An 11601-nucleotide genomic window follows, 5' to 3' on the forward strand; every position below is an offset into this window, starting at 1 on the left:
AAGTCAGAGTACCAACCGGTATTAAATCCACAATATGCATTAAGTCCCCTCTGTTTTTTTGTAAAAATGACACTTGTGAAGGATCTAAATAGATTTTGTTTGCTTTGTAGGTGGTCGACTGTGCTTGGGATGAACTAGTCAAGATCTATACTCCATCATGTCTGGCAGCTCCTGTTTAGAAGAGAAGATGATCTGACACACCAGGAACCTTTCTCTCTTCCCCCACAACCAGACTTGTGCTAAAGCGTCAACAGTGTCACTAATCTCAGTGTCTATAAGTAAAACTGCTTGAATGGAGTGTTGTGCATTTGAACATGTGGAGATTTCAGGGCTTGGTTTACTGTACAGTAGTACTTGAACTAGAAAAATGTTCCACAGCTACTCAGTGGCTGAAGAGTGGCCATAGCAGATATCAATGGTGTCTTCAGAGCTGAATCACCAACACGAATTTGTGATTTGTCTGGCTAACGATGAGAGCAGAGGCCTGAATCGTCTTGTTCCTTATAAAGATTAAACGTAACTGGCAGTGTATGTTGAGATGTCACTGTAGTAAGGAAGAGAAAGGAAAGGAAAATAAAATAAAATAAAGGCTTTTTACTGTAAAGTACTGTAATGTCAACTGAAGTTTGTATCACTCAGATACATTTATGTTTTGCTGTGAGTCACGTTGCATTATTTTCTTTTGCAATATGATGCATTTACTCTTGATCGACAGTAAATGTCATAGTTTATAGCCAGCTGATTGCTTTGACCTTTTTGATTGCAGCATCTCAAAGATGGTAAAGATTATTTTCATATATTTTTCCTTTAGATCTCTTTGAATAAAACTGTTGATGAAGTTATGTAGAAGGATGCTCTGATAATAGAGAAAATGGTTATGAAAAAATGAAATACATACAAAACTAATTGGATCACAATCCTCAAGATTTAGAGATAGGGCAACCATCTCTTCTATTAGACTTGTCTTCTATTTTCACTTAGAAAGTTTTTCCAAGAAATAGAAGAGAGATGTGGCCATATATCCAGTGTTTCTGAACCTCTGATGTCCTGGCCAAAGTGAGAACTGATGTCCAGACCAGTTGACCTATATACATGCAGATTAATTGCATGACATAAGCATAGCAGATCCAGCATAGCCAAACTGTTGCAGTCACTACAATATGCACAACATGTTCTAGGTATGTTGAACACTTTGCATTCTCAGTTTGACCCCTCAGCCCACATGCTAGTACTTCCATCTAAGTTTTCTGGGGCAAGTAGAGATGTTCAGACGTTATGTTTCTCCAAACACCTCTGAGTAGTGTTTTAGGATCAAACTGTGATAGTACTGCAGCACTCATTGGTGTATGTTAGCCTTCTCTCCTGGTTTCCTGCTAGCTATTTTTTTTACCTTCTTAAAACTGTCTCCTTTCTGCTGTTAGCCCATCTCAACTGCCACTACCACCAAAAGACTCCTTGCAGGTTGGGTCTTTGCAGATCTCTGGTCAGGTTTTCATAGTGTGCTGTTAATAAATGCTCTACGCTTCTGGGTTGCAGCACTCATAGATCAACCAATAGCAGACGCTGCCAGATCTGCTGGATGCTTTGAAGCCATGGAGGAAAGAATTCAGCTGAGCTAAGACCTGCAAGTTGCAAGGAAAGAATGATTGTTCTATCTATCTTGGCGAAAGCGCCAGGGAACTAAACGGTAGCCACAGGGAGACGTGCATATAATGATGTGGTATATAGGGTTGGACGGGAAGAAACTTGCTTCTGCAACATGATAATTTGGATCCCAGTTGGATCTTGTATTTTTCTTGGTCAAATGCAAACTACTCCCAGACTGACATCTTTTTGAGCTGAATTAATAACAAAAAAAATAGATTTTATCTTTTTTTATGACAGTGTGCTGTACCAAATCCCAAACATTTACTGCACTTTAATTCTGTGTGCTGAGGAATAATGCAAAATAAAGCTGTGCTGCATACAGCTTTCAGCAGTACCATGGGCCATAAAATCTAATTTTAGGCATTAAAATTGATTATTTCAACTTCAATAGTTCCTCCACTCTTCTGTTTTATCTCCCTTTTCTGCTTTGATTACAAGTTGCTTGTCTGAGTGGAACATTTTGGTGACAGGTGTGTATTTTATATGCACGTTTCTGGGAGGACAGAGAGAGTGGTTATTCCAAAATGCTGCCATAGCTTATCAGTTGGAAAGGAAAATTTAGAAAACCTAGCGCAGGGGGAAGAATTAGAAATTCTGAACATGCACACTCAGCACATGGATTAAATATTTCCTCAACTGCCTTCTCTCCCCTCGTGTTCTGGTTAGCTTCAGTGCTGAGGGTTGCTGGATCCGGATTTAATTTTCTTGAAAGATGAGCACATCCAGAAGATGCACATAGTAAATAAAAACTGTGGCCTTTAATCTTCCTGTGTGATCTTTGAATGGTGAGAATGTGCTGTAACATTTCTGCACTGTAACGGAAAAGCAATTTGGCAATAGTTGTTGCTGATTCTTAATTCTCAGGGAATATTTGCTATAGTTGTTTTGAAGAGATACTTCATATTTTATGACCAAAATACTAGCTTCCAATCTTTTTTTTCATTTACTGAAACAGTTAACAACAACAGTCTAAAAGATGTAATGTGTTCTACTTTCAAACTTGCTCCTGTGAAAGGTTTTGTTTTATTTAAGTCTGGGTTTCACTTTGGTTCAAGAAACATATTGATTAATCAAGTTCTAAAGGCATGGATTTGTTGTTCTAGAATGCTATTAAATTAATTGCACACAGTATCTTTGGCTATACTCTTGTGTTCACTTCCTCAATTAAGAAATGTTCAAAAAGTAAATGCAGTAAAAGATACTGAGAGTATCTTCTAAGAAGAGTATCATAATCTTGGTTTATTTCATGTGTGAATACTGGGTGATGGTCACATTTTTCCCCTGTACAGTAGAGACCATACTTTATGCAACTTTTCCTAGCTGTGTGTCCCATCAGATCTTCATTTTCATACAGGAAAGCTATTTTAAATTATTCTTTGTGTCTGCTTGTGCAGAGTATGTGTCAGTGATGAGGGGGATCTCTTTCTTCTAGCCAAGTACAGTGCTGACCTCAAATTCTGCTGCATAAGCAGGGTGTACTGTGCCTTTCAGTAGTACTGCTCAGCTGTGCTCAGGGTCATGGGATGGGGAATGAATACAACTCTACACAATTCTTCCCTGATAGACCTCATGGTTGCATTACATTCCAATTAAAGCAAATTTTCCATTAGACATTTTATAGAGATCTTTACCATTTTCATCCAAGGAGCAATTATAAAAAAATCTACGCCCTTAGGAAGACACCAATTTACTGCAGGTTTTATTTTCCTCTCACCTGTGTCTAGTAGCTAGGTGAAATGCAGAACTGAGCATAATTTCCTTTAAAGGATGACAGTTAAGGTATCATAATCATCTCATTAGGATAAGGAGCCACAGAGCCATTTTTTGCTATGATCTGCCCCACTGCCAGGTCAAAACTCTTTAGCAGAGTCAAGGTATGAACTGAGCAGCCACTGTTCCCTCTGGACATATGAACAGCCAGTGTGGGGGAAGTTCCTTCACTGCAGTGTCACCTCTGATGATGTCTCCCTGTTGCTTTATTCATTACCTCCCCAGTGAAGAGCAGAACACTTTTTGTGACTCTGGAGTAGTGGAGAGGCAGTGGGAGACTAGTACTGAACCTGGCCTCAATCCATGTTGAGAAAGGGGTGGCTTGGCAAGGGACAACAGCTTCCCCTCCACCTTCCTTTCCTGTCTATAGACTATATTGAAATGGGGAGTACCATGAGAGATGTTGCAAGAGAAGCTACCCTTACAGCACAGGTGAGTTCTGAAAGATAGGATTTGGTCCTTGAACACTTACTTTCCAAATTGAGTATTGGTGCAGCCTCTCCTTGAGTTCTCCATTCAGTTCTGGGCCCCACAATTTAAGAAAGATGTGAAGGTCCTTGAATGCATCCAGAAGCGTCGCTCAAAGATGGTGGAAGGCATGTCCTGTGAGGAGAGGCTGAGGGCTTTGGGCTTGTCTAGTTCAGAGCAAAGGAGATGGAGGGGAAGCATCAGCACTTTCTGATGATGCCCAAGGAGGGCAAGTGGATAGAAAAGTGCTGATCTCTTCCTCCTGGGACTCAAGTGATAAGATGCATGGGAATGGTTTAAAGGTGCACCAGAGGAGGTTTAGACATTCAGAAGCATTTCTTTACTAAATAGGCATTCAAACACTGGGACAGGCTTCCCAGAGAGGTGGTCGATGTCCCAAGCTTGTCAGTGTTCAAGAGGCATTTGGAGAATGCCCTTAACAACATGATTTAATTTCTGGTCAGGCAGTTGGACTAGGATGATCATTCTACCTTCCTTACAAGTGAAATAGTGTATTAAAATTTTTGTTTCTGATGCATTTGTTTTTCTGTTTCAGTCAAGGAAATATTTAGCCCCCAAAGCAGTTTTGCTGCCTGATACTCTGCACTGTCAGAGATTCACTTCTCTAGTGATAATTTCACTGGTGAGGTGACAAAATAGTTTCTGCCAGAGGATACACTCAGGCGTAGTCCAAATTACTACTGTATTTCCAGAAAGCACAATCTGATTTTTTTCCATCTGCTCTTACTTGGCAGGAGTTGTTTTTTTTTCTCTCATATGCAAACACTGTCAAGGTGATCCACACTTTCCTTTAAATTGTGTTGCATGTGGACTTGGGGTGAGTCCAAATAGAGGCTGATGTAAATGTATTGGCACATTTCTCCAGTGTGTTTTGAAACCAGACTTGGTCTCCAGTACCTATGGTTTCTTTTTTTCTTTTCCTGCATTACCAGTTTTCATCTTCAGACACTCATTTTTAATGCTTATCTCGTTTCATTTTATAAACCTTGACCTGTCTCCTTTATCCTGCCTGTCCTGGTGAAAGAAATCGATGGAAGATGTTAAAAGAAGGCTCGACATTATAAGGCAGCTCGGAATAGAAGGATAGTTTTTCCTTTCCTTGTGTTGCCTGACACCGCAGGAGACTGGTAGAGAGGACTGGCTGCCCGAGAGAACTGCTTTTGCTTTGCCTTTTCCTTAGAGTTGATATGGTCTATTGCCATCTCCTGTTAAAACTTTCCCGTGGAAAGTCGAGAGAAGCGATCAGCTTATTTAAGCTTTACCAGGATTTAAAACATCACTTTTGAAAGCTGTGTGTCACCAGTTTTTGGGGACTTCTCAAGGCGATTCCCTCCTCTAGAACCCGGTTCTCCCTGCTTTTCTTAGCAGCGTTCTCGTCTCTGCCGCTCGTACCCGAGAAGGCGCTCCCTGGGATAAGCCGAGGAAGCAGGGGGGCAGCAGGAGGATTGCTGCCGGCCGGCTCGACAGATGCTTTTTCCCGGGAGGTCGTATACTTCTGGCGAGTAGGAGAAGCTGTGCTAACTGCTTGGGAACGCGCGGAACTGCACTGATCTCCCTGCTGCGGGAGACGTGGGGTGTCCCATGGCTGTTCCACGTTATTTTCGGGCGGGTGGCTCTCGGCTGCGGAGCTGCGGGGGCCCCGCGGCTTTCCCCCGCGCGGAAAGCACCTCGGTGCCCGCTCCCGCTGCCCGTCCTGCTGCACCCCAGAGGGTCGGGAGGGCTTGTGGATAGAGGGGAGCCTTCCCATCCCCGCTCAGCCGGGAGTGCTCCGGGGGACACCGCGGGGCGAACCTGGAAACACGGGGGGCGGCGGGATGGGGGACACCGACACGGGCGACGCAGACACACTGGGGATGGCGTGGGGACACACCGGGGGCGGGGAGGGGACGCGGATAGGAGGGGAGACACGCTGGGGGCGGCGCGGGGGGGACACGTCGGGGGCGGTGGCTGCCCTGCCGGGAGCGCGTCCTGCCTCCTCCCGCCCCCTGCCTCCGCTCGTCCCCGTCCCCCCGCGCCGCCGCCGCCGCGGCGGGTGGCCGGGCGGGCGGCAGAGCCGGGGACCCCGGCGGCGGGGCCGGGCGCGGGCAGGATGCTCCGGTGGCGGGGCCGGGCGCGGGGCGTCGCGGTGGCGGTGGCGCACGGGCTGTGCTCGGGCTCGCTGAACATCCTGCTGAAGTTCCTGCTGGCCCGCTACCACTTCGCCTTCCTGACGCTGCTGCAGTGCCTCAGCAGCGCGGCGGCGGCGCTGGGGCTGGAGGCGCTGCGGCGGCGGGGGCTGGCGGCGCTGCCGCCCTTCGGGCCCCGCCTGGCGCGCCCCTTCGCCGCCGTGGCCGCCCTGGCCACCCTGCAGTCCACCCTCACCCTCTGGTCGCTGCGCGGCCTCAGCCTCCCCATGTACGTCGTCTTCAAGCGCTGCCTGCCCCTCGTCACGCTGGTCACCGGCGCCCTGGTGCTCCGCGACGGCATGCCCTCGCCCGGCGTCCTCGTCGCCGTCCTCATCACCACCTGCGGCGCCGCGCTGGCCGGTGAGCGACCGCGACCGCACCGAGGGGACGGGACGGGACGGGACGGGACGGGACGGGACGGGACAAGCGGCCGCTGCGGTAGCCGCTCCATCTGGGCTTCGGGCGCGGGACCAGGGGGGCAGCGCCAGCCCCGGGAGAAAGATGAGAGGATACGGGGGACGTGCAGTCCTGGGGGACAGCTGCGGCCCCACGCAGGCAGGTGCAGCCCTGCAGGGGTGGATGCAGCCCCGCTGAGATTGGTACGTTCTCGTAGGGCTCGGTACAACCTTTTGGAGATAGGTGCATCCTTACGGGGGTCGGTGTAAACCTGTGGGAGTAAGTGCAACCTTATTGCAGCCCTACTAGGGAGGGTGAAACCTTATGGAGGGAAGACATATGCCCTTATGCCCCAGACTACAGAGCACATGCACAGTGTGTGATTTAATTTGCAAAAAGGCTGACAGGGGGCTCGGGAGGGAGGCTGCTGCTTCAGGCATCCCACAGAGCTCCATTGCTAGAGGGTGCAGAATGACCAGTGGGTTGGAGGGCCGGCAGCCCAGCCAGCCAGAGCTGCTGGCATGTGTCTGTGCTGGCAAAATGAAGCTCAGGGTTGCTCTGTGTGAGTGCGTGTGCAGTTTCAGCTACAAATCTTGCACAGTGTCTTAAAAAAAGGAGAAGGCAATCTGATTTTGGCTGTGAGATTTAGAGGAGGGATGAAAAACACTCAGTATGTTTGCAGCTTAAAAAAATGGGTAAGAGATTTGTTGGGAGGCAAGACTTGGGACAAGCATGACAAATCCTAGGGGTTATAGAAAGTGCAGTGATGCCTGTTCCCTAAATATCTCTCTAGTCGAAAACAGTGCTCTCTTTCTGTCTCTCGTGCAACTCCTATGCTTGTTTCTCTCTGTGCCTCTGTGACAGGAGCTGGTGACCTGACTGGGGATGCTATGGGCTATGTGACAGGTGTGCTGGCCGTGCTGATACATGCTGCCTACCTGGTGCTCATTCAGAAAACCAGTGTAGATAGTGAATACGGACCCCTGACAGCTCAGTATGCCATTGCTGTTTCGGCCACCCCTTTCCTCATCATCTGCTCCTTTGCCAGCATGGATTCCATCAACGTCTGGTCCTTCCCGGGGTGGAAGGACCCTGCCATGGTATGCATCTTTATTGCTTGTGTCCTGATTAGCTGTGCCATGAACTTTACCACCCTTCACTGCACTTACATTAACTCGGCTGTGACCACCAGCTTTGTAGGGGTGGTGAAGAGCATAGCCACCATCACGGTAGGCATGGTGGCATTCAATGATGTGGAGCCCACAAAGTTATTTATAGCTGGTGTTGTGGTCAACACTTTGGGGTCTGTCATTTACTGCGTGGCCAAGTACGTTGAGACCAGGCGGCAGAGCAACTATGAGGACCTGGAGAAAGAAGCTAGAGAAGAGGAGGGGAAAAGACAGGCTGGAGACCAAGCTCTCTTTGCCATGGAGACAATTTCCCAGGGGAAGGGGGCTGAGGAAGCAGCAGTGGAAGGATCATCCACAGGGCAGAGACAGATTGGAGAGGAAGAGAAGGACGTCACTGAGAAATCAGCCAAGGCACTTGTGGTTCAGGGAAAATCCACCATCACACAAGAAGCGAACAGAAGCTCACTGAAAGAAGCCTATCTTGGAGTATGGAGGTTGGTGAGGGGTGCTAATTATATAAAGAAGGATTATTTGATAGAAAATGAAGAGCTACCAAACCCTTAAAAAGCAGATTTGAAAACCTATTGCTTAAGGACAGACACCTGGTTTTCTGAATAGGGGGAAGGCAGAGCATACATTTCCACATCAATGCTTAAAAATCCAAATCATTCAGGATGACTTTACCTCATTGTCAAAAAACAAAAGGTCATAGTTTGCTCATGCTTTGGTCTTGCTTTCAGTATGTCACTTCAGACCCACCTCAGCTAAGGTGCTGACACTCTGCTGCAGACACAGAGAGAGCTGGGTAAAGGGAAGTCACCGGGTGCTTGCCCAGCAGCTGGGATTATGAGGGACATCAGTGCCATTGAGATACTTGGCAGTGCCAGTTACACAGCAGTGGCCTATACCTTAGGTTGTGTCTGGAGCCTAGTGATTTTAACACGTGTGGAGGCTCTTTCAATGTGCTTCTGTGTCTGTATCCATCCAGTTATAGGTACTCTACATAACTAATTCCTACAATATAAACTCATATTAACTGTACTTTTTTGTGCTCCTCTGTGTCAATACAGTTGCAAGAGAGCTAGAGGTTGTGCCACTTCAGTTATATTGGTGTAAAATCACTTTTTTATCTGATGAATTGAAGCCCTCCAGGCTGAGCCTTGGACCTGGTTTACATTGGCTGCTTTGTGTCTTCAGTAGAAATACTTTAGTCTTGTGGTGGTGTACATGAAAGCAGAAGCAGGTCTGAGCTTCTGGGAAGCTTTGATTGGCAAAAGAAGGATGTTTATCTATGAGCTTTAACTACAGGCAGCATTTGGAATATTAGCTTGACTCAAATAAAAGAGCTTAGAAATGTTCATATGTATTGACTGGATTTGGGAGGGCTATGAAAATTTAGGGAGAAAGTGCGTGCCTTGTGTTATTCCTCCTTGTAACCTTAAGTCGGATGAATCAGAGCCTGGCCTGGAACCCAGGTGTCCTCTCCATTCATTCTCTCATAAGCAGAGGCTGAGAGCAGACCTGGGGACACCAACTCTGAAGTTCCCAGGGGTGCTTTTGCAGGACAGTTCTGCAACATCCTGGCCACATGCTGGTACGTGGCTTTGTGGTAACCACCCTTGCTGTCCCTGTGCTGTGCTGTCCAGTGGAACAGAGTGTGGGCAGGCAGCAGGAGCTGCCCGGTGCTCCGGCAGATCCCATGGCTGAGTGCTTGGGGAGCGGGATGCTCAGTGTGTTCAGCATGAGGACATGCACGGCTTTGGTGGAAGCAGCTCCTCAGTGCCCAGACTGTCCCTGTCCCCGTGGGCTGTGAGGAGCAGAGCTGCCTCTCCCCTTGGACACTCAAGCGCTCATGTAGGAAGCGGGAAGCAGGCATTCCAGCGAGACCCCTGCTGAATATGCTAGTATTATTTTGTTCCACATCTGTTTAACTAGAAAGACTGTGGAAACAAATGTTTGAGGGTTTCTTTGCCTGAAGATATCCTTTTGGTAGGTAGATAGGGAGTATTTAGGTCTGCTGAGACGAGACAGAGAAAAGATTTGACTGTGGGTATTTCTCACCCCAAAAGGGTGCTGCAGCCATTGGGGCCCCCTTGACAACAGACTGAAACAAGCTGTTATCATTTTCTGAAAAAATGAACCAAGTTTGTTGTTGTTGTTTTTTATATTGTTATTGTTGTTGTTAATAATTATTTATTATTATCTATTAAGCCACTGAACTGAAAATCAGTCATTCCCACAGCCCTAATTAAGCAGTGCCTAGCCCTGTGCTCTCTCCAGCCAAGCAGGCAGCATTAGCCTCACAGCGTGTTCAGTCTGAAGTGAGCAATTTGCCCAGCGGGGAGTATTTGCAAAACTGCTCTCCGGGGGAGCTTTAGGTTCTTGTCAATAAATACAGGCAGAAACATTAGGTGCTGTGGCAGTGTGTTTTCAGAATGATTGCACAAGTTGGCTGAGCTGGTATCATCCATGAATTTTGAAAGAGATGGCTAAAAGGACATTTATGCTAAGAGCCTGTAGCTGGTGAGCTGGGGGACAGGGCACAGAGCTCTGTACATCACATGTTATGTATAGCTTGTGTGTAAGATGTACTGGCTGTATGCCAAAATACGTTTACCTTCTGTTCAAGCTCCATATGGGATCTTTTCAATAAAACTACGATTTATTGTTTCTAGGCTAATATAATAGGGCTTTTGTTAGTTTTTCAAATGCATCCTAAAGAAGTTTGTGCCTATGACTTATAGTTGCTGTATTACTGAACTCATTGTGATATTGAACTGCATTGTAATCATACAGATGGCTGGACAGAAACCCACAATTTCGGTCTATCCTCACTGTGCTCAGTGTTTTATGTCCACAAAAAAAGTGGAACTTCTTACCACCTGGAAGCCAGTCTTAGAGCCCGTAGTGCTCACACTATATTTGACATGTGCTGTAGGAGGCTCTCCCCCTAGACTCTTGTATCAGGACTTTTTCCTGGTGAGTTAAATGTTTTGACACTTACTGTTGTTAAATTATTAGTAGAAATCTGTGGAAATTCAAACACTTTTGACTATCATAAAAGCTGCTGTTACAATGTTGTACATTTGCATGTATAGTCGAAATGTGATAATGTTGTATTCTGTTTTTACCTGTAAATTCCCTAAATTAAAATGGGAATTGGGCAAATTCAATCCAGTTTTTTCAGTAACAGACACTGTTGCACAACAAAATAGAAATACTGCCTCGTGCTGAGGTATTTTACTAGCATCAGTGGAAGACTGCAGAATGAGATGTGGGAATAAAATGTACTGCTTTCCAAAAGCCTTCTGGTTTTCTTATTGTTGCTACTCCAGGGTGCTCATTTTTTGCTTAATTTATAGTTATTCTTGTGCCTTTATACCATCCAAGTTTCCTCAACATGTGACCACACGCTATAAATACTGTCATGGACAGAGGGACTAAGGACGGACAAAGGACCACAGGATTCTGAAGTTCTGGGGCCTCAGGACGGCTCAGAATTTCTGTGGTTCTCAGCGGTGATTTTTTTATTTGCATATTCAAGATGATTTAATGTCACTGGTGTAACCGTTATAACTCTAGAATTAATAAAAGTAAGATGATGCTCATTAATAGTAGTTCTATTATAAAATGACTGCATTATTAAAGGGCGTAATATTAATTTCATTTTACAATACTAAGTATTTGTATTGCCATCTATATGTCGCATAGCAACTCTAGGAGATGACTTAAGCATTAATTGCTACCTGTTTGCTTCGGATGAAAGGTACATATTACTCCCGTGGCTGAAACCGGGTTGTGCCAGACCAGGCTGTGGTCGGTGTTTATTGCCGAATTCAACTTAGCGCTCCACACAAATGTGCCTGCAGGTTAATTTAGAGAAGGAAACCATCCTTCTTGTTAGATAATAAATGAACCTGATGGACAATGACTGCTTTGAGAATAAACAGGAATTTCAGTGTCATCACATCCTTGAGTAACACCTGCTGTAGCACTCCTAGACG

General features: G+C 46.2%; 2 protein-coding genes across 2 annotated transcripts in view; both read left to right on the forward strand.

The window, feature by feature from the left end:
• The window catches only part of PEX7 (peroxisomal biogenesis factor 7), a 42506-nt gene extending 39728 nt beyond the window's left edge, over positions 1 to 2778 (forward strand). Inside the window, exon 10 of the mRNA XM_014879080.2 lies at positions 111 to 2778. Within this exon, the coding sequence (XP_014734566.1) occupies positions 111 to 179 (69 nt within the window). The 3' untranslated portion in view covers positions 180 to 2778. The remainder of the gene's footprint in view (positions 1 to 110) is intronic.
• Positions 2779 to 5995: 3217 nt separating this feature from the next.
• SLC35D3 (solute carrier family 35 member D3) lies at positions 5996 to 10900 on the forward strand. Its single transcript, XM_014879034.2, has 2 exons — positions 5996 to 6431; positions 7332 to 10900. Exons 1-2 carry the CDS (start codon positions 5996 to 5998, stop codon positions 8159 to 8161), a joined length of 1266 nt encoding a protein of 421 aa, XP_014734520.1. The 3' UTR covers positions 8162 to 10900.
• Positions 10901 to 11601: the final 701 nt, after the last annotated feature.

This window comes from Sturnus vulgaris, chromosome 3 (genome assembly GCF_052056855.1).
Source record: "Sturnus vulgaris isolate bStuVul1 chromosome 3, bStuVul1.hap1, whole genome shotgun sequence".
NCBI lineage: Eukaryota > Metazoa > Chordata > Aves > Passeriformes > Sturnidae > Sturnus > Sturnus vulgaris.